Source organism: Engystomops pustulosus, chromosome 1 (assembly GCF_040894005.1).
Source record: "Engystomops pustulosus chromosome 1, aEngPut4.maternal, whole genome shotgun sequence".
Lineage (NCBI taxonomy): Eukaryota > Metazoa > Chordata > Amphibia > Anura > Leptodactylidae > Engystomops > Engystomops pustulosus.
The window spans coordinates 268,872,366-268,895,533 of record NC_092411.1 but is presented as its reverse complement, the minus strand read 5'-3'; the positions used below and the strand labels follow the sequence as shown (position 1 = coordinate 268,895,533).

General features: G+C 41.9%; 1 protein-coding gene across 4 annotated transcripts in view; it reads right to left on the bottom strand.

Annotated features, from left to right (window-relative positions):
* Positions 1 to 23,168, bottom strand: part of SORCS2 (sortilin related VPS10 domain containing receptor 2) — a 661,827-nt gene that overhangs the window by 103,770 nt on the left and 534,889 nt on the right. For all 4 annotated transcript variants that reach the window (XM_072126131.1, XM_072126132.1, XM_072126133.1 and 1 more), the window contains exons 6-8: positions 16,829 to 16,893; positions 13,653 to 13,771; positions 8,260 to 8,349 (exon numbers count right to left, since the gene is read on the bottom strand). In XM_072126131.1, coding sequence (XP_071982232.1) covers positions 8,260 to 8,349; positions 13,653 to 13,771; positions 16,829 to 16,893 — 274 coding nt within the window. The remainder of the gene's footprint in view (positions 1 to 8,259; positions 8,350 to 13,652; positions 13,772 to 16,828; positions 16,894 to 23,168) is intronic.

Sequence of the window (23,168 nt, the reverse complement as noted above, 5' to 3'; positions counted from 1 at the left end):
TTGTACAGGGAGGGGGAGGAGATAAGCTGTGACATCATCTATTGTCAGTAGTGATGTAATGATGGGTCAGTGTTATCTATATAGAGGTCATTGTACAGGGAGGGGGAGGGGGATATGCTGTGACATCATCTTTTGTCAGTAGTGATGTAATGATGGGTCAGTGTTATCTATATAGAGGACATTGTACAGGAAGGGGGAGGAGATAAGCTGTGACATCATCTATTGTCAGTAGTGATGTAATGATGGGTCAGTGTTATCTATATAGAGGTCATTGTACAGGGAGGAGGAGGAGATAAGCTGTGACATCATCTATTGTCAGTAGTGATGTAATGATGGGCCAGTGTTATCTATATAGAGGACATTGTACAGGGAGGGGGAGGAGATAAGCTGTGACATCATCTATTGTCAGTAGTGATGTAATGATGGGTCAGTATTATCTATATAGAGGACATTGTACAGGGAGGGGGAGGAGATAAGCTGTGACATCATCTATTGTCAGTAGTGATGTAATGATGGGTCAGTGATATCTATATAGAGGTCATTGTACAGGGAGGGGGAGGAGATAAGCTGTGACATCATCTATTGTCAGTAGTGATGTAATGATGGGTCAGTATTATCTATATAGAGGACATTGTACAGGGAGGGGGAGGAGATAAGCTGTGACATCATCTATTGTCAGTAGTGATGTAATGATGGGTCAGTGATATCTATATAGAGGTCATTGTACAGGGAGGGGGAGGAGATAAGCTGTGACATCATCTATTGTCAGTAGTGATGTAATGATGGGTCAGTGTTATCTATATAGAGGTCATTGTACAGGGAGGGGGAGGAGATAAGCTGTGACATCATCTATTGTCAGTAGTGATGTAATGATGGGTCAGTGTTATCTATATAGAGGACATTGTACAGGGAGGGGGAGGGGGATAAGCTGTGACATCATCTATTGTCAGTAGTGATGTAATGATGGGTCAGTGATATCTATATAGAGGTCATTGTACAAGGAGGGGGAGGGGATAAGCTGTGACATCATCTATTGTCAGTAGTGATGTAATGATGGGTCAGTGTTATCTATATAGAGGTCATTGTACAGGGAGGGGGAGGAGATAAGCTGTGACATCATCTATTGTCAGTAGTGATGTAATGATGGGTCAGTGTTATCTATACAGAGGTCATTGTACAAGGAGGGGGAGGAGATAAGCTGTGACATCATCTATTGATAGTAGTGATGTAATGATGGGTCAGTGTTATCTATATAGAGGTCATTGTACAGGGAGGGGGAGAGGGATAAGCTGTGACATCATCTATTGTCAGTAGTGATGTAATGATGGGTCAGTGATATCTATATAGAGGTCATTGTACAGGGAGGGGGAGGAGATAAGCTGTGACATCATCTATTGTCAGTAGTGATGTAATGATGGGTCAGTGTTATCTAAATAGAGGTCATTGTACAGGGAGGGGGAGGGGATAAGCTGTGACATCATCTATTGTCAGTAGTGATGTAATGATGGGTCAGTGTTATCTATACAGAGGTCATTGTACAAGGAGGGGGAGGAGATAAGCTGTGACATCATCTATTGATAGTAGTGATGTAATGATGGGTCAGTGTTATCTATATAGAGGTCATTGTACAGGGAGGGGGAGGGGGATAAGCTGTGACATCATCTATTGTCAGTAGTGATGTAATGATGGGTCAGTGTTATCTATATAGAGGTCATTGTACAGGGAGGAGGAGGAGATAAGCTGTGACATCACCTATTGTCAGTAGTGATGTAATGATGGGTCAGTGATATCTATATAGAGGTCATTGTACAGGGAGGGGGAGGAGATAAGCTGTGACATCATCTATTGTCAGTAGTGATGAAATGATGGGTCAGTGTTATCTATACAGAGGTCATTGTACAGGGAGGGGGAGGAGAAAAGCTGTGACATCATTTATTGATAGTAGTGATGTAATGATGGGTCAGTGTTATCTATACAGAGGTCATTGTACAGGGAGGGGGAGGAGATAAGCTGTGACATCATCTATTGTCAGTAGAGATGTAATGATGGGTCAGTGTTATCTATACAGAGGTCATTGTACAGGGAGGGGGAGGAGATAAGCTTTGACATCATTTATTGATAGTAGTGATGTAATGATGGGTCAGTGTTATCTATACAGAGGTCATTGTAAAGGGAGGGGGAGGAGATAAGCTGTGACATCATCTATTGTCGGTAATGATGTAATGATGGGTCAGTGTTATCTATACAGAGGTCATTGTACAGGGAGGGGGAGGAGATAAGCTGTGACATCATCTATTGTCAGTACTGATGTAATGATGGGTCAGTGTTATCTATATAGAGGTCATTGTACAGGGAGGGGGAGGAGATAAGCTGTGACATCATCTATTGTCAGTAATGATGTAATGATGGGTCAGTGTCATCTATATAGAGGTCATTGTACAGGGAGGAGGAGATAAGCTGTGCTATCATCTATTGTCAGTAGTGATGTAATGATGGGTCAGTGTTATCTATATAGAGGTCATTGTACAGGGAGGAGGAGGGATAAGCTGTGACATCATCTATTGTCAGTAGTGATGTAATGATGGGTCAGTGTTATCTATATAGAGGTCATTGTACAGGGAGGGGGAGGAGATAAGCTGTGACATCATCTATTGTCAGTAGTGATGTAATGATGGGTCAGTGTTATCTATATAGAGGTCATTGTACAGGGAGGAGGAGGGGTAAGCTGTGACATCATCTATTGTCAGTAGTGATGTAATGATGGGTCAGTGATATCTATATAGAGGTCATTGTACAGGGAGGGGGAGGAGATAAGCTGTGACATCATCTATTGTCAGTAGTGATGTAATGATGGGTCAGTGTTATCTATAGAGAGGCCATTGTATAGGAAGGGGGAGGAGATAAGCTTTGACATCATCTATTGTCAGTAATGATGTAATGATGGGTCAGTGTTATCTATACAGAGGTCATTGTAAAGGGAGGGGGAGGAGATAAGCTGTGACATCATCTATTGATAGTAGTGATGTAATGATGGGTCAGTGTTATCTATATAGAGGTCATTGTACAGGGAGGGGGAGGGGGATAAGCTGTGACATCATCTATTGTCAGTAGTGATGTAATGATGGGTCAGTGTTATCTATATAGAGGTCATTGTACAGGGAGGAGGAGGAGATAAGCTGTGACATCACCTATTGTCAGTAGTGATGTAATGATGGGTCAGTGATATCTATATAGAGGTCATTGTACAGGGAGGGGGAGGAGATAAGCTGTGACATCATCTATTGTCAGTAGTGATGAAATGATGGGTCAGTGTTATCTATACAGAGGTCATTGTACAGGGAGGGGGAGGAGAAAAGCTGTGACATCATTTATTGATAGTAGTGATGTAATGATGGGTCAGTGTTATCTATACAGAGGTCATTGTACAGGGAGGGGGAGGAGATAAGCTGTGACATCATCTATTGTCAGTAGAGATGTAATGATGGGTCAGTGTTATCTATACAGAGGTCATTGTACAGGGAGGGGGAGGAGATAAGCTTTGACATCATTTATTGATAGTAGTGATGTAATGATGGGTCAGTGTTATCTATACAGAGGTCATTGTAAAGGGAGGGGGAGGAGATAAGCTGTGACATCATCTATTGTCGGTAATGATGTAATGATGGGTCAGTGTTATCTATACAGAGGTCATTGTACAGGGAGGGGGAGGAGATAAGCTGTGACATCATCTATTGTCAGTAATGATGTAATGATGGGTCAGTGTTATCTATATAGAGGTCATTGTACAGGGAGGGGGAGGAGATAAGCTGTGACATCATCTATTGTCAGTAATGATGTAATGATGGGTCAGTGTCATCTATATAGAGGTCATTGTACAGGGAGGAGGAGATAAGCTGTGCTGTCATCTATTGTCAGTAGTGATGTAATGATGGGTCAGTGTTATCTATATAGAGGTCATTGTACAGGGAGGAGGAGGGATAAGCTGTGACATCATCTATTGTCAGTAGTGATGTAATGATGGGTCAGTGTTATCTATATAGAGGTCATTGTACAGGGAGGGGGAGGAGATAAGCTGTGACATCATCTATTGTCAGTAGTGATGTAATGATGGGTCAGTGTTATCTATATAGAGGTCATTGTACAGGGAGGAGGAGGGGTAAGCTGTGACATCATCTATTGTCAGTAGTGATGTAATGATGGGTCAGTGATATCTATATAGAGGTCATTGTACAGGGAGGGGGAGGAGATAAGCTGTGACATCATCTATTATCAGTAGTGATGTAATGATTGGTCAGTGTTATCTATATAGAGGTCAGTGTACAGGGAGGGGGAGGAGATAAGCTGTGACATCATCTATTGTCAGTAGTGATGTAATGATGGGTCAGTGTTATCTATAGAGAGGCCATTGTATAGGAAGGGGGAGGAGATAAGCTGTGACATCATCTATTGTCAGTAATGATGTAATGATGGGTCAGTGTTATCTATACAGAGGTCATTGTAAAGGGAGGGGGAGGAGATAAGCTGTGACATCATCTATTGATAGTAGTGATGTAATGATGGGTCAGTGTTATCTGTATAGAGGACATTGTACAGGAAGAAGGAGATAAGCTGTGACATCATCTTTTGTCACTAGTGATGTAATGATGGGTCAGTGTTATCTATAGAGAGGCCATTGTATAGGAAGGGGGAGGAGATAAGCTGTGACATCATCTTTTGTCAGTAATGATGTAATGATGGGTCAGTGTTATCTATATAGAGGTCATTGTACAGGGAGGGGTAGGAGATAAGCTGTGACATCATCTATTGATAGTAGTGATGTAATGATGGGTCAGTGTTATCTATATAGAGGTCATTGTACAGGGAGATGGGGTAAGCTGTGACATCATCTATTGTCAGTAGTGATGTAATGATGGGTCAGTGTTATCTATATAGAGGTCATTGTACAGGGAGGAGGAGGGGTAAGCTGTGACATCATCTATTGTCAGTAGTGATGTAATGATGGGTCAGTGTTATCTATATAGAGGTCATTGTACAGGGAGGGGGAGGAGATAAGCTGTGACATCATCTATTGTCAGTAGTGATGTAATGATGGGCCAGTGTTATCTATATAGAGGTCATTGTACAGGGAGGGGGAGGAGATAAGCTGTGACATCATCTATTGTCAGTAATGATGTAATGATGGGTCAGTGTTATCTATACAGAGGTCATTGTACAGGGAGGAGGAGGAGATAAGCTGTGACATCATCTATTGTCAGTAGTGATGTAATGATGGGTCAGTGTTATCTATATAGAGGTGATTGTACAGGGAGGGGGAGGGGGAGATAAGCTGTGACATCATCTATTGTCACTAGTGATGTAATGATGGGTCAGTGTTATCTATATAGAGGTCATTGTACAGGGAGGAGGAGGGGTAAGCTGTGACATCATCTATTGTCAGTAGTGATGTAATGATGGGTCAGTGTTATCTATATAGAGGTCACAGTACAGGGAGGGGGAGGAGATAATCTGTGACATCATCTATTGTCAGTAGTGATGTAATGATGGGTCAGTGTTATCTATATACAGGTCATTGTACAGGGTGGGGGAGGAGATAATCTGTGACATCATCTATTGTCAGTAGTGATGTAGTGATGGGTCAGTGTTATCTATATAGAGGTCATTGTACAGAGAGGAGGAGGAGATGAGCTGTGACATCATCTATTGTCAGTAGTGATGTAAGGATGGGTCAGTGTTATCTATATAGAGGTCACAGTACAGGGAGGGGGAGGAGATAATCTGTGACATCATCTATTGTCAGTAGTGATATAATGATGGGTCAGTGTTATGTATATAGAGGTCATTGTACAGGGAGGACGAGGAGATAAGCTGTGGGTGGCATCATCTATTGTCAGTAGTGATGTAATGATGGGTTAGTGTTATCTATATAGAGGTCATTGTACAGGGAGGGGAGGAGATAAGCTGTGACATCATCTATTGTCAGTAGTGATGTAATGATGGGTCAGTGTTATCTATATAGAGGTCATTGTACAGGGAGGGGGAGGAGATAAGCTGTGACATCATCTATTGTCAGTAGTGATGTAATGATGGGTCAGTGTTATCTATATAGAGGTCATTGTACAGGGAGGGGAGGAGATAAGCTGTGACATCATCTATTGTCAGTAGTAATGTAATGATGGGTCAGTGTTATCTATATAGAGGTCATTGTACAGGGAGGAGGAGGAGATAAGCTGTGACATCATCTATTGTCAGTAGTGATGTAATGATGGGTCAGTGTTATCTATACAGAGGTCATTGTACAGAGAGGAGGAGGAGATGAGCTGTGACATCATCTATTGTCAGTAGTGATGTAATAATGGGTCAGTGTTCTCTATATAGAGGTCATTGTACAGGGAGGAGGAGATAAACTGTGACATCATTTATGTGACATCATCCTTTATGACTAGTATTTGACTAATGCAAATTCAAAAAAGAGGGGATCTGGACTTTCAGAAAGGTGTAAGAATCTGCACACCCAAAATGCACATTACTCAAAGGAGTGTGCACACAGGTCCAAAAGTTCCAACTATACACATCTTTATTTCATATTCAAACCGTAGAAGAAAGACAATACATGTGGTAGCTAAAAACATTTAAAAGTACCATAGTACAAATATTCAAGCAAAAGTGTTGGGTGCAGTAATTGCCCCCCAATGAACATCCTCAGCCTACACAAATGAAGTGGGTCAGATTATGCCACAAAAACTACAAATCCTGCAGACGAGGAATCCCCAGAAAACATGGCAAAATGTAATCCGATGACAACAGTCCAAATAATCTAAGTAGACAGACAGGTGTTATAATGCAATCCCAGATAAGATCAGTATCAAAACAGGGTAAACGTATATAAAAGTGGATAAATCTGTAAAATCCCTTCATACCAAACATAATCCCTATTGTATATGACCAGGTACTGGCAAAACAAACAATTGCAAGTACTGAACGGCACAGCGGTGGAGGTGTGGTAAGACCCAGGACTGTGGTGGGAAGGCTTCCCGCACTTATCGTCACCTAAAGTGACTTCCTTAAGGTTATGTGGTTAATATAGGACTCCGAAATGACTGTAACATGTATGGTACATGACTCGTATATATGACTTGTGAAGCAATTACCCAAATTATATAATAGCGGAGAGAGGTCAGAGCAACTTTATTTCCAAAAGAGAGACCGAGAACATAGTGTGCCCAAGAGCAGTGATGGCTACCCAAACTACAGCCTAAACCCAATTATTTATAGTCAAGTGGCAAGATGGAAGTTTAAGGAGTAACTTACTGCTCCATGTTCTTCCACAACTTTCAATCATATCAGTGTCCTGAGGCCTCCTATGCAGTTGAACAAAGGAGGGCAAATTCGGACTATAATTGTAGCTTCTCTCCAGGGTCTCTCTGTCCATGAAGAACCATGAGACCAGCAGCAGGACCTCCAAAGATAATCTGGCCCTGTCCACACCTTCTCAATCTTCCTGTAGTCCTAAGCAGCCAAGGATGTGTTATTTTAAACCATCTCTTAAGTTACCTGGGACTGCAGGCCTGTGTGGTGAACTCTGTGCTTGGGTGATGGCCTGGGTGCCCCATGCCATTGGTTCTCCACCACTGCCCTAGAGAGACTATAAGAAATCTTGCCTTCAAGACCTTCAATAAACAAATGGAGCCTTTAAAAAGTGAGTACCAGAGAGACCGAGTGATATGGAGAGACCAAGAGAGATTATTTATTGCTTTACTGTATATACAGAGGATTTAAAGATTTATTTATTCTGGAAAAGAGATGACTATGAGGGGACATATTCATTTATATAAATATATGAATGGTCCATACAAAAAATATGGTGTTAAGTTGTTTTTAGATTAAATCAAATCAAAAGACAAGGGGGCACTGTCTCCGTCTGGAGAAAACAAGGTTCAATCACCAGAGGCGACAGGGCTTTTTACGATTTTTACAGTAAAAAATGAACTATTGCCGCTGTTGGTCCTGGTGGCTATTTGTATAAACATTTGAAAATACCATTGGAACTGGACCTTGCACCACAGCAGTAACAGACCTAAACATAAAACCGAAACCCATGAGAAAATTGTGTCAATGAAAAAACTAATCATGTAAAAAACAAGCCCCATGTATCTATGCTAATTGAAAAACATAAATTTTGGAAATTAAAAGAATATTTATTGTGTCAATCCCACGTAACAGGCATCAATTCAACAATGTACCCCGACATAACTTACTCACCTTAGGAAGTGCATATTTTGGAAGCTTCATCTGCACAAAGTCGTTCCGCCGGTACGATACGTAGTATTTACTTTGGTTTCCTGCCGTTGTCTGCAAAAATCAATAGCAGATTGTAAAATATTGGATCTATAGCAGATATCATTGTGATTTATAATAGTAGAGTAACCATGAAAGATACACAGCAAAAAATATTTCAGAATCTACATGATACCAACATCACAATGTACATACCACATAGAGAAAAAAGGTATTCTACATTGTTTAATTGTTGCAGAGGGGTCCTTGGACAGCAGGGCCCTGATCAATTTAGGGAATCCCAATAATTAGCAAAGTATCTCCTATCCTATAGATGGAGGATTATATTAAATCTTGGTAAAATCTCTTCTGGGGGCCAGGGCAATAGTAGCTTAAGTGTAGTTACCCTGCTCTGGCTCCTGTGTGACCACAGAATTTATGGTGTTGGTCTCTTGTGTCAGAAGGTCACAGGATCCATGACCTCCTCGGACCAAGAGACTTCACTTGCTTACATCAGAGGAAGTGACCCCCTATGATCGAGACGACCACAGATTGGCTGCAGTGGGTGCAAAGACCACCCAGTACTTTTGGTCAGACTCAGGTGCTGGAGACCAGAAGTTTGGGAACTAGGACCTGGAACAGGGCAACTACACCTTATTTTTTGGAATTCCTCAAAGAGAATTGACTGTTATTGATTACAACTAGCAGAATTTTAAATGCAGCTCTGGATTATAATGCAGAATTTTTATCTATCAAAAGAGAGTGTCATTTTTGAAAATGTTTTAATAGTAAATCATCACATTCTTCAGCACAGAGATGCATCTTAAAGTCTACCACCTCCCCAAGCATTATAATCTGCGGGCAACACGTATTAGAGAAAAGCAATGGAATTTCCAACGACAACCATGTGATTTCTGTCCAATATTCAATTATGGAGAACTTCCAGATTTATTCTGTATGCTAATGAGGCAGTTGGTGCACACAGATTGTGTCCTCAACACTTGGAGCAGTGCTGTACCTTGACCGCTACCCACTATACCAGAGGAGCATGGGACAACACTGGAAGAAGAGGGAAATGATTTAGTTGGGAATAACAGTGCTCTGGTTACTGGGGACACAGTAAATCATGGACACATGTTCTCCAACTGTCCTATTAGCATATGGATTAAAATAGGAATATATTGGAAATCTCAGTGCATTTCTCTAGAACATGCTGCCAGAAGATAGTAATGCTTAGAGGAAGTGGTAGACTCTCTTCGAAACATCCAAAATCGGTACCATGACCAATGTGATATACTGGTCTTTTCATTTTGGGAACCAACTGCCTATAGAAACCCTTTTAAATTGTTCCACCTATAAAGTTTATACTGATTGCACCAATATTTTCACTTTAGACCTTAAAGGGTTTCCCAGTATGAGATGTTCCTCGAAGTAGCAGTGATTGTAAATTCTCATGTTTCAGCAGAACCTATGTTTATCTTCCATTTTCATAAATCACTCGGCCTCACATCATATCTCGACAATGTGAGCTTCATAAAGGGAGAAGCCATTCATACCATCAATCACTGTCCCTCCTCATCACTGCTGCATGGCCATCAGACAAAATGAATTACCCCTATCTGCTGCCAGGAGCACTTCTCATGTAAATTCTTTATTTTGACACAAGCAAAAGATTCAGGAGGTAACAGTGAAGTGGCCGGACACCACGGAGAATTTAATTATATTACATAGATTTATGGATCAGAGAGGTTTTAGAAGACATCCTGCCATGTCAAGCGTCCTGATAATATATTGCAACGTAAACTGAAACGGTCCGCTCTCAGAGTAAGTTACATCAAGAATGTTTGATGGTCATTTTATTTGGGGAGAGGGCACAGCATTGAGGATTCTGGGAAGCTGGGGGTATTCCTCTGAGCTTTCTTGTAAGTAATACCCTCCCCTGTGGCTTCTAGTCCAGCAAGGGCACATCTGTACAGTAACTTCTTCTAGACAGGAGGTGTTCCTCAGAGGTTTCTCGTAAATTGGGAGAATACCCTTGAGACTTCTAGGCAGCAAAAATGCCTAGGTGACACGATCATGTAAACTTCTGTGACTCTCAAGGCTGATAAGGTTTCTTGTAACATGTTGTAAGCGTTGAAGAATAAGAATTCTTTCCAGGACTCCAATTATATTATAAAAAGTGGAAAAAATTTATTTAAACATGCAGATAGAATTGGTGCACATCCCAGAACATTAAGTAGGTAGACCTACGCGTTTCGAGCATTCACATTTTGCTCTTAGTCATGGCTAACCACCTATCATTTGGTTTAGAAATTTAAACACATATTACACCTGAATCTAATCAATGACATCACAGACATAATACTGAGGAGTATATTTATCATATGAGCGCCAGCGTATGATAGCCCTGCTGCTGCATCTTCACAGTGAGATACATCAAGAGGCTTCCATTATACAGGGTGTGCCGCAGAAAAAACACAACCGTCGATTTTTCGCATATGAAAAGTCACCGGCGGACAGAAACGCCCTGTGCTGGCTAATGGTCGGCCGTGACCCCCTCACATGGCAGAAAGGGCACAATAATTGCAAGTGCTAGCAATAAGCTGATATTTGCGAATATTTCAAGGCCTCTGCGCCACCGGCGCCCCTGAATATGCCCCTGAATGTTTATATATATATATATATATAACACGCCTCCTATCCGAACCAAAACACATCAGTACAAGACATCATATAAAACAAAACACATCAGTCAAAATCACATATATATGTACAAAAACTATAAATCAATATATAAACATTCAATCCGTTCAATAATTAAGACCCCCTTGGATGTTTCGTATCGAGGCTGAGAATCCAAAATCCCTCCCGATTTCATTTACAGTATTTTTCGCACAATAAGGCGCACCGGATTATAAGGCGCACCATCAATAAATGCCTGCTAAAACGTCTAGGTTCATATATAAAGCGCACTGGACTATAAGGCGCACCTGATTTTAAGGATGAATGACCAGCAGGTGGCAGACCTGTGCACAGTTCAAGGCAGCTGTTGTATGTAAGTACGGTTCATATATAAGGCGCACTGGACTATAAGGCGCACCTGATTTTAAGGATGAATGACCAGCAGGTGGCAGACCTGTGCACAGTTCAAGGCAGCTGTTGTTTGTAAGTATGGTTTATATATAAAGCGCACTGGACTATAAGGATTTTTTGTGGCCTTATAGTCCGAAAAATACGTTAATTTATATTTTTATCTCCAATTACAGGGGTATCCAATGCGTCCATGTTTCTCCCCCTTGCTAGCTCACCTTTACGTGGTGTGATGAACATGTCCTGTATGATTGTAAATATCTACGGCTAGTCTAGGTATATACAGTACATGTATACATATAAATACACATATTAGTACATTGTATTATCATTTCCCCAGAGCGCTGGTATCACAATAGAAGCCCCATGAATGGTCTATTTTACCAGCGACTCCATCTAAACCCTTTTAACCAATTATAGTCCCCGCTAGGATCTTAGTTTTGTAATAATGGAGATGGCGCTCTGATAGCTGAACCGCGAAACATGATTAACATAAGTGCGATGCCTATGGATTTCGGGAGGCGAGGATCTTCATTTTCTAACAGAAGCCATTTCTGATTAAAACTGGCAAGGTAGAAGTGAGAGTCTATGTAACCCTGCAGGAATCCATTAGGTTCTCCAGTCCTGCAGAAGACATTCTTATTGATTTTCTAGCACGGTCTATAGCTGTTAAATCGCTATTTGAATGAACCTTAACTCTATAGATGCCAGAACCAATAATCAATAAATTCATCAAAATATTTCTTATGTAGTTTGAATTTGAATTTATGTTTCTGCACTGATACAATGTTACAAAACTCTTTAGTTGGTTCTTTCGACAATTAGTAATGGTTGATTTCTTCCAGGAACAGTCCCAATTCTGACCATGGTATAAAAGAACTGCTTTATTAAAGTTAATAGGGATGGGCTGCAATACCACAAACAGCCTGTGGACAGGTGTGGTGCTGATTATGGAGGAAAGAAGAAATAATTTTTAAACCTAGACAAGTTCTCTTAAATACATGGTACAATGGTGACCCGCTCCACCAATGATGTGGCAAAGAAACAGGGGATCTGTCACCACCATGAGACTGATGAGACCAGAGAATTGCTACAACTGGCCCTGGGAAGTCGTGTAATCACTGTGTTTGGGGTTAGCAGTAGGAATATTAGAGTGGGTTAATCCTCACCCTGCTGTGCTCTAAGTCCACTGCACTGAATTGCTCCACAGTCCTCCTCATGTAATCAGCTTCTGGTTGAATACTACAGCAGTAACTCAGAGGGGAGGGGCTATGAAGCGGCTAAGGTCCACATTTATCGGGGCTTGTACACCTGAAATCTGGAATACAAGCCTGTGTGCCAGGAATTGTGCCTACGTTCCCTTTATGACACCACCATGGCAAGTGGGCATGGCGCGATGTGAAGGAGGGGCATATCAAGCAGAAAAGTGGGCCTGTAGCATGCACCTGAATGGGTGCAATTCAATGCCAGGTCAGAACGGAGACTCTTGATGGATACAGCGCATGCCGTGGCCACCATCACACACTGGCGCACTTAGCACTACTGTATGACAAATGTGCCCTTTCACATACTTTTTACAATTTTACAAAATATTATTTATAAAAACGATGTCATTTTAAAAATATTATAATTTAATTTAGAATTTATAAATTATAACATATTAACGGCTGTAATTCGCAAAACAACCACTAGTTGGCTGCATATAGACAGATAAAGAAATTGGGGGTCATTTACTAAGGGCCCGATTCGCGTTTTCCCGACGTGTTACCAGAATATTTCCGATTTGCTCCGAATGTACCTGAATTGCCCCGGGGGGCGTGGTCGAACGAAAACCCCACGGATTCGGAAAAACCGCTGCATTTAAAAACGGAAAATGTGTGGCTTGGGACGCGCTTACCTTCACTCAGCCGGCCTCGGTGAATTCCGGCGCGTTCAGATGCTTTTCAGCGCAGCAGCGCCACCTGGTGGACATCGGAGGAACTACCTTATTAAATCCCGCCCGGACCCGAATCCAGCACAGAGAACGCGCCGCTGGATCGCGAACGGACCGGGTAAGTAAATCTGCACCATTGTATTTGATTGAAAAGCTGCTCATCACTTGACACAGGTATGAGCCATGAGAAGAAGTAGGCAAGGACACATCTGTATGTTAAAATATAAGCATCCATGACTCCTCCGTGCATTGATCTGCTATCTACATCAGGCAGCTGGTATTCCCTTTGTGCTGCACTGACATCATTTAATAAGACATAATTCACACACTCACAGCTGTAAGCCAAAGCACGTACCTTAAGAAAGATGTAATCATCCTGTACGGTTAAAGAACCGCGATCGATGTCCCCATTGAAGTGAAATGCTAGCGTTTTGTCGGAGCAGTTTTGGATCTGGCAAGTCACATATCGATAACCTGCGGAGCGGAATCAATAGTGGAAACATTAAGTATCTGCGCGAGGCCGACCACGTGAAGAACGGCCATTTCCACAGGATAAATATTGACCACTTGTATTTGCAGCTCAGAGGAGATGAGGTGTAGAGAAGCCGGCAGCCGACCACTGTGAGACAAATGTATTATGATATGAACGCGGTTTATCTCCCAAAATCTCAGGAGGCAACTTCTACCGGAGAAGTGATTAGACACAGCCGGGACCATAAATCCCTAAATATGTGGAGGAGAGTAAATGGGTCTCACAGAAAAAAAGAAATACAAGCTAATATATCTGCTTCATTCAGGTGGCAAAATATTAGCTTCTTTATTCCAGACACATCAAAATTTTGACAAAATTTTTAGTATTTTTTTGTATCAGTATGGCTACATACATACCAACGTATGGAGGACGTATATACGGCTGGTATACGTCCCCGAAACATCGCTATGGCCTCACGGCGCCCAACGGGAGTGGTAGGCTGTCGCACATGTGTGGCACCGTACCGCTCCGTACCCCGTAGAAAGATGGGACATGTCCTACCTTTCTACGGAATACGGCGTCGTGTGCCATATATTCCTATGGAGAGGGGCGGGGGTGAGCGGCGCTCTCCCCCTCCTCCTCTCCCCCGGCACTGCCAAGTGCCTGCCGTGCTATGGTACAGCTGGCAACGGCATTGTGAATGTAGCCTTAATGTGAGCTATAGCACAAAGAACAGGTCCAAGAAAAGAGCAGTTTTCTGGGTTAAGAATATTGATAGTATATTAATATATCAATAAAATAGGTAATAAATAAAGGTCTGACCCAGTATCCACACTGATCATCTGTTCTTGGCAGAAGCAGAGGCAGTCAGCTCTATTCTCTGTGTAGTTTACTCTGCATTATATTATACACTGAAATCATAACCCGTATACAATAAGCTCCCTCTTGTGGTGACTACTGTTAACCGGAAACTGTTATAATAATTTATCCCTAAACATCTTGTGAAAGGTTCCTCCATCTACTTCTCACAGGTTCCCTATTTAATCTTTATCTATGCTTCCAAATTGTTTTAAAGGGGTTAGGGAATTAATTTCAGGCAGAAGGGGGTGATACAAAATAACAAACAAGCCTAAATGTAATTTTCCTATCTCTTTCACTCCAGCAATGCACCTCCAGTGACCATAGGTTTCAGAGACCTAAGTGCCGCTACGGTGGTCACTTGCCATTGATGCCATTGTTAAAGGGAGACCCTTAATCCCAGACAACCCCTTTAAGCTTATTTTAGGTGGAAGTTTTCCAGGCTTTCATATAACTCCTACAAACTATGGGGCAGATGTATCTTAGTCTTGTAATTTGCTAATTTTTTTTAGCAGTTTTGCTCTTTGATTTAGCTTTGGGCTCATTTCTTTTAGGTAAATTGTTCTCTTTTTTTGCAAATTCTTTGTACAATTTCTAAAAATTTGTGCAATTTTTGGGCAAACTGTTTCCTAAACCTGGTAGGGATTAAAATGTTTGTGCGCCAGTAAAATGTCATGCGCCAACATCTTCCACCAGGGCTAAGTTCAAAGATAAATTTGGCACAAAGAAGGAAAACCAATGCGCCATGAACTTCAGAGAATTCATGAAAAAAGTGTAAAAAAATTGTGCAAAAAAATGTGTAAATAAAAAGAAAACAAAAAAAAAGATACATCTGTCCCAATATTATATGCAAATGGCTATTTTTTTTTTAATAAACAAGCAATATTCCAGAGTATTTCATAAGCTAAAAGTGATCAGATCCCAGAGAAGTTAAGCCCCTTCCACACTGGCGTTTTTCACGCGCGAGTTCTGCGCGTGCATTTGACGCGCAGAACTTGCATTGCACTCTGTCCCATTGTATTCAATGGGTCTTTCTTCATTAGCGTTGTTTTTGACGCGCGTGCTTGCGTTCGTTTTCACGCGCGTCAAAATCGCAGCATGCTCTACTTTTACGTGTTACGCGCGTTTTTCACGCCCCATTCAAGTCTATGGAGATGCATCAAGAACGCATTGCACTCGCAATCATTGCAAGTGCAATGCGAGTGCAATGCGTTTTAAATGTAAGGGTTGCTAGGTGACCAGAATAACAGTATTTCCCCTGCTCGAGAACGATCATTTAATTAAAAAAACACAATGAAGAACAGTGAAGAATAGAATAAAAACAGTGAACACAGTGAACACAGGATCATTTAAGAGAAAAACACAGTGCAGAATACAGTGCAGAATAGATTACAGATGTTCGGCACATCTGCTTACTTGTCGGGAGATACGCGCGGAACGGTGCGCCCAAAATAGCATGTGAAGAACAATATATATGTGTGAAGAACACATTGCAGATGTCTTTAAACATCTGCAATTTGTTCTTCACACACATATATATTGTTCTTCACATGCTATTTTGTTCGCACCGTTCCGCGCGTATCTCCCGACAAGTAAGCAGATGTGCCGAACATCTGTAATCTATTCTGCACTGTGTTCTGCACTGTGTTTTTCTCTTAAATGATCCTGTGTTCACTGTGTTCACTGGTTTTATTCTATTCTTCACTGTTCTTCACATCTGCTAACTTGTCGGGAGATAATATACACGGGGAACAGTGAAGAATAGATCGCAGATGTTTGCAACTTATCAGAAGACATTATTTTTCAATTAAATAACACATTTTAATCCCAAACCATGGTCCCTTTGAAAAATGCTCGATTCTCCCATTGACTCGCGCGTGAAAAATGCGCCGAAAACGCAAAAAAAACGCTAACAAAGTGCGCGTGAAAAACGCAAAAACGCTAATTACTCCAAGGAAAAATGGAACAAAAACGCAGCCAAAAACGTCAGTTTTTCACGCATTGCACCCTGACGTGAAACGCAACGCTAGTGTGGAAGGGGCCTAAGACTTTCCCAGAACCCGGAGCCGTCAACCTAACTATGGCCTCATTGCTGGAGAATCCTTACCCTGTGCTTCCCCAGACCCCTAGGGGGCATCACAATGGAAAGTTAGTGCAAACGTCTTACATGATGTGTTGAATTTTACAGTAGATTTCCTTACCTCCATCTAAATCTTGTATTTCCATGTGGACCAGATCCGGATCTGTATCCACTCCGGCAACAGACCTGTAGACATAGAGAAAAGAGACAGGTAAGTCCTCACTAACCATATACATGATACAGGAAATACATATACGATAGATAGATAGATAGATATGAGATAGATAGATAGATAGATAGATAGATAGATATGAGATAGATATATAGATAGATAGATAGATATGAGATAGATAGATAGATAGATAGATAGATAGATAGATAGATAGATAGATATGAGATAGATAGATAGATAGATAGATGGATAGATAGATAGATAGGAGATAGATATGAGATAGATAGATAGATAGATAGATAGATAGATAGATATGAGATAGATATGAGATAGATAGATAGATAGATAGATAGATATGAGATAGATATGAGATAGATAGATAGATAGATAGATAGATAGATAGATAGATAGATATGAGATAGATAGATAGATAGATATGAGATAGATAGATAGGAGATAGATAGATAGATAGATAGATAGATAGATAGATAGATAGATAGATAGATAGATGGTAGTGCAGAGCCAGAGGGACCGTGGCATAGGATCCCAATAAATAAATCCAAAAATAGGCAGCGCTCCAGTTTTAAATAAAAAAAAAATCAAGGGTAATGGAATAAACTTCACCCTTGATTTTTTTTTACTTTAAAACTGGAGTGCTGCCTATTTTTGGATTTAGATAATAGATAGATAGATAGATAGGTAATATATAAGAGAGCAGCAGATTATAATAATAATTTTGATAATAATAATAGTCCGGATGGTTTCTCTCCCCAGTGTCCTGTATAATCCTCACACTGCCTGGCACTCTCTGCCCTCTTAGCTTTCAATTAAAACCCTCTTTATTAGTATTATTGCTGTATTTACATAATAACAGTAATAATGACATAATAAGCCTTCCCTACACCGAGACCCAATTTGTCCCGTGTTCATTTCATAGGGAAATACTCCAGTCCTGGAGATTACACATCCACTTAGAGCGGCGGAGCTGACGCTCATCCATAAGCGAGTGTTGTTTCCAGACTTCAAAGCTAGAAAAACACCAAACGCTCTTTCTTCAGAGGGAACAATCGCTGGTAAAGTCTCAGTAATAAGGCACAGCAGAAAGTAATTATTTTAATACCCGGCCTAGTGAAATGTATTCCACAATCTTCAGTTTCCTGTATTTTAAGCCAATTTATCAAGTCAAGAATACAAACCCATAGTGAGCCTAGAAGAAAGCCCAGCAATGTGTAATTAATGGCGCATAATGAATACGAGATTAGATCAGCAGCGCTACAAGAGACAGTCTCTCCCTCACAAAATGAAATAGGGGGGAAAAAAAACGCATTTATCTTCTGTATAAACATCGCCTGTACTAGTGATGAAAGAGACACAACTTAGAGGGGAATTGGAACCCTAACTAAAAAAGTTGGACTTAGGAGGAAACTACTACTAGACCCTATGGTCCTGTCACATGATGATCATAGTTATGGAACCATCTCATGTAGCCATAGTGCTCCTCCCATCATGATCGGAGTTGTAGTTCTAGAGATCTAGAGAAGTTCGAGATGAGACCCTAAGTCACCACAGACTCCCCCCTGGACTTTCTAACATAAAATGCTTCCATTTTCCCGATTAGTTTAATTAAAATTTCCAGGTAAAGGAGAAGTGACAGCCGGGAATCTGCTAACAATCAGCGCAAGACTTCAAGGGGCTCCTCACATCCAGCTGCATTGTTAAATATTTCATGCGCCTTCTCTTTGATGGCATCTCATTTTTTGTAGAGACTGTCACATTTTCTGCACCTTAAAAGACCCGGGTGCATATGTCTCCCATCAAAGGATTCATGAATTCTAGCGGCTCTATCCCCTGTGGATGATTCATGCCGCCATATGCAGCGCGGCCGTCTCCTGCAATCATACTGTACTCTGATAGTTCTAGATAAAGTACTGCGCCATGGAATAGGGCAGCCCCATAAGTAGAAGGCAAAGAGAACTGAAGGACATTTACTATAAATTCTTAACATATCAGATTTCCTACTATGACTTCAGCTCCTTAAAGAAAATCTACCATCAAAATCCATCCTGATAAACCAGGGACACATAGGCTATATTCACACTGCCGCATGGGGGATGTATATACGGCTGATATACACTCACCGGCCACTTTATTAGGTACACCATGCTAGTAACGGGTTGGACCCCCTTTTGCCTTCAGAACTGCCTCAATTCTTCGTGGCATAGATTCAACAAGGTGCTGGAAGCTCCTCAGAGATTTTGGTCCATATTGACATGATGGCATCACACAGTTGCCGCAGATTTGTCGGCTGCACATCCATGATGCGAATCTCCCGTTCCACCACATCCCAAAGATGCTCTATTGGATTGAGATCTGGTGACTGTGGAGGTCATTTGAGTCCAGTGACCTCATTGTCATGTTCAAGAAACCAGTCTGAGATGATTCCAGCTTTATGACATGGCGCATTATCCTGCTGAAAGTAGCCATCAGATGTTACAGGGTACATTGTGCTCATAAAGGGATGGACATGGTCAGCAACAATACTCAGGTAGGCTGTGGCATTGCAACGATGCTCAATTGGTACCAAGAGGCCCAAAGAGTGCCAAGAAAATATTCCCCACACCATGACACCACCACCACCAGCCTGAACCGTTGATACAAGGCAGGATGGATCCATGCTATCATGTTGTTGACGGCAAATTCTGACCCTACCATCCGAATGTCGCAGCAGAAATCGAGACTCATCAGACCAGGCAACGTTTTTCCAATCTTCTACTGTCCAATTTCGATGAGCTTGTGCAAATTGTAGCCTCAGTTTCCTGTTCTTAGCTGAAAGGAGTGGCACCCGGTGTGGTCTTCTGCTGCTGTAGCCCATCTGCCTCAAAGTTCGATGTACTGTATGTTCAGAGATGCTCTTCTGCCTACCTTGGTTGTAACGGGTGGCGATTTGAGTCACTGTTGCCTTTCTATCAGCTCGAACCAGTCTGCCCATTCTCCTGTGACCTCTGGCATCAACAAGGCATTTCCGCCCACAGAACTGCCGCTCACTGGATGTTTTTTCTTTTTCGGACCATTCTCTGTAAACCCTAGAGATGGTTGTGCATGAAAATCCCAGTAGATCAGCAGTTTCTGAAATACTCAGACCAGCCCTTCTGGCACCAACAACCATGCCACGTTCAAAGGCCTCAAATCACCTTTCTTCCCCATACTGATGCTCGGGAGAACTGCAGGAGATTGTCTTGACCATGTCTACATGTCTAAATGCACTGAGTTGCCGCCATGTGATTGGCTGATTAGAAATTAAGTGTTAACGAGCAATTGGACAGGTGTACCTAATAAAGTGGCCGGTGAGTGTACGTCCCCCATAGATGCCAATGGGCGCACGTCGCCCTATGGGAGCGGTGCATAGCAGCACGCGTGCGGCACCATACTGCTCCATGCCCCGTGAAAAGATAGGACATGTCTTATCTTTTCTCGGCATACGGCGCCTCCGTGTGCCTGCTGTGCTATGGTACGGCAGGCAACAGCAGTGTGAAAGCGCCCTTACTCATAGATCCAGGCACTGTGACTGTAGTAATCTTCTTGTTTGTTTCGATTTGTTATCCATGGCCTTCTTCCTTCTAAAATCAAGGTTTAAATTATGCTAATGAGTCAGAAGGGCGTTACTAGAGCACCATCCATGCTGTAGCTTCATAGGCTGTTACATTGTCTCCCTCTCCCCCTGCTCCCTCAGTACTTACCGCCACCTACTGAGATTACATCAGACAGAGGGAGGGGAAATGCTAAAGGAGTAGGAGATAAAGGGAGACCGTGTAACACCCTATGAAGCTACAGCACTGAGGGGCTCTGGCAATGCCGTCCAGAGCCCTTCTGTCTCACAACTCTAAACCCTGATTTTAGAAGGAAGGAGGCCATGGATAACAAATATAAGAAGATTACCACAGTCACAGTGCCTGGATCTATGAGTAATGTCCCTGGTTTATTTTTCTTTCCTTTCTTTTCTTTAATAAACAGTATTTTTCCATTTGTAAGAGCTCAGATTGCTGTCATTGATTGCAAAATATAAACTCAGAGACAGCACTGAAAGTTTGCCTCACTTGTATCTGGTGTGGGGAATTGCTCAGGTAGATGCCTGGTAGTAGTGCAGGAAGCAGGGACACATGCAGAGTTAAAGTCCAAATACAATGTTTTATTAACAATTCAGAAAACAACATAAATTCAGCCTTGGTTTTGGCACATATAAAGCAAAACAAAAATAAACCCTGCCCGGCTGGGCGCTGCCTAATACAATATCAGATCCTAGCTATACGGGTAGCAGGCTGCCTGGCACACGCTCTTGGCCAGCAGTAGTACAGGAGGCACTCAGTTACCTTTGCTGTGTAAACTCAGTCTTAGGGTGAAGACACACCGTTTTTGGGCCGTTTTTAGTTAGTGCGTTTTCAGATCGTTTTTTTTGAAAACGCATGCGTTATTGTCCTGTTTTCCGAATTTGCGCAATTAAAAAGTTTTTTTTTAACGCATGCGTTTTTAACGATCTGAAAACGCACTAACTAAAAATGGCCCAAAAACGGCCTAAAAATGCCACGTGTGTCTTCACCCTTAGGCCGGTGCCACACGCACCGCTTTGTCTGCGTTTGAAAACACAAACGCAGACAAAGCCGCGCCCGCCGGGGCGGGCCGCGGCCTGATTGCATCGGCGTTTCTATGGAAATGCCTGCGATCGGGAACGAGCCGCCGGTGTTTTGCGTTAATTTAATCCAAACCACCGGCGGCCCGTTCCCGATCGCAGGCGTTTCCATAGAAACGTAGATGTGATCGGGTAGGTGAAGACACACATAGGGGCAGATTTATCAAGCAGTCTGAAAGTCAGAATATTTCCAGTTGCCCATGGCAACCAATCACAGCTCAGCTTTCATTTCACCAGTGCTCCTGAATATTTCAAAGGGGAGCTGTGATTGGTTGCCATGGGCAATTGGAAATATTCTGACTTTCAGACTGCTTGATAAATCTGCCCCATAGCGTTTTTAGGCCGTTTTTGGTGCGTTTTCAGATCGTTAAAAAACACATGCATTTTTGACCAGTTTGAATTAAGATAATTGGTCAAACCTGTCAAAAACGCATGCGTTTTCAAAAAACGCATGCGTTTTTTACGATCTGAAAACACACTAAAAACGGTCCAAAAACGCCATGTGTGTCTTCACCCTTAGCCTTCAGCTCTCCAGGTAGGGCCTCTCCTACTGCTTCTGGCCTGCAGTCTAAATCAGGCTCTAACGAGGCCTGTGACCCGCACCTGTGGACTATACAAAAGCCCAGGACCGAAGCCCGGGTGGAGTAGGAGTCCCACTACCAGCCTACCCCTACTCCATAATAAGCAGGCCCAGTACGGACATTACCAATGTGTCTGTGCTAGCTAGGCCAACACAGACAAAACAGACTACTCCTGCTTATCATGTCTGCATTAACCCTTGGATTACTGCAGACAAATCCAGGGCTTTTATTACCTGAATTTTATCTGCCTGTAAGACACATAGCGGTTTTCCCACACAACACCTCTCACTTTCTCACACTAGTCTATGACATTTTTCTCCTATCCTGATTGGAATTTGCTACAATGTACCAGTGCATTTAAAATGTATCCGTTTACAGTGCAGGCTGTTAACTCTTCATTGCCAGGGTCATCCTTGGCTTTTATAAGATTGCTGAATAGAGACTTGTTTTTTGTTGGATAAGTGACATCTTTGATACCATATATTATGGCACCAATTTTAAATACATATAACTTATTTGTTCACCCCTTATTGCCAGGATCAGCTTCAACCATTACCGCACCTCGTCATTACTACCCAACAGCCATAACTTTTGTATGATTGTTTTACAGAGCCTTGTTTTTTGTGGGATGAGTTGTATTTTTATTGACACTGTTATGAGATACATATAACTTATTTGTTAGCCTTTATTAAAGGGTTTTTTTCTATCCTCGTGGCTGTTTTTTTAAATGTGGTGACTATCCTCAGGATAGCTCATCAGATTGGTGGTGCCATCAGTAGCTCCATCCTGTGTCTATTAGTGATATTAGAGAACTACTGTTCCTGATCACTTGAGGATAGGTTATAATTATCCGACATAGCCATGAGAACCAGAAAACCCCTTTAACTCTTTAATAAAATGAAAATGGAAAATTCCTTTAAGGGCTTAGTCATATCCAACTATGCACAGAGTATTTTTTATGTTTGGAGTAGCACAATGCAGACAGCACAGCAGTGTGAGGACGCGTCCCAAGTTTGTTTGGAGA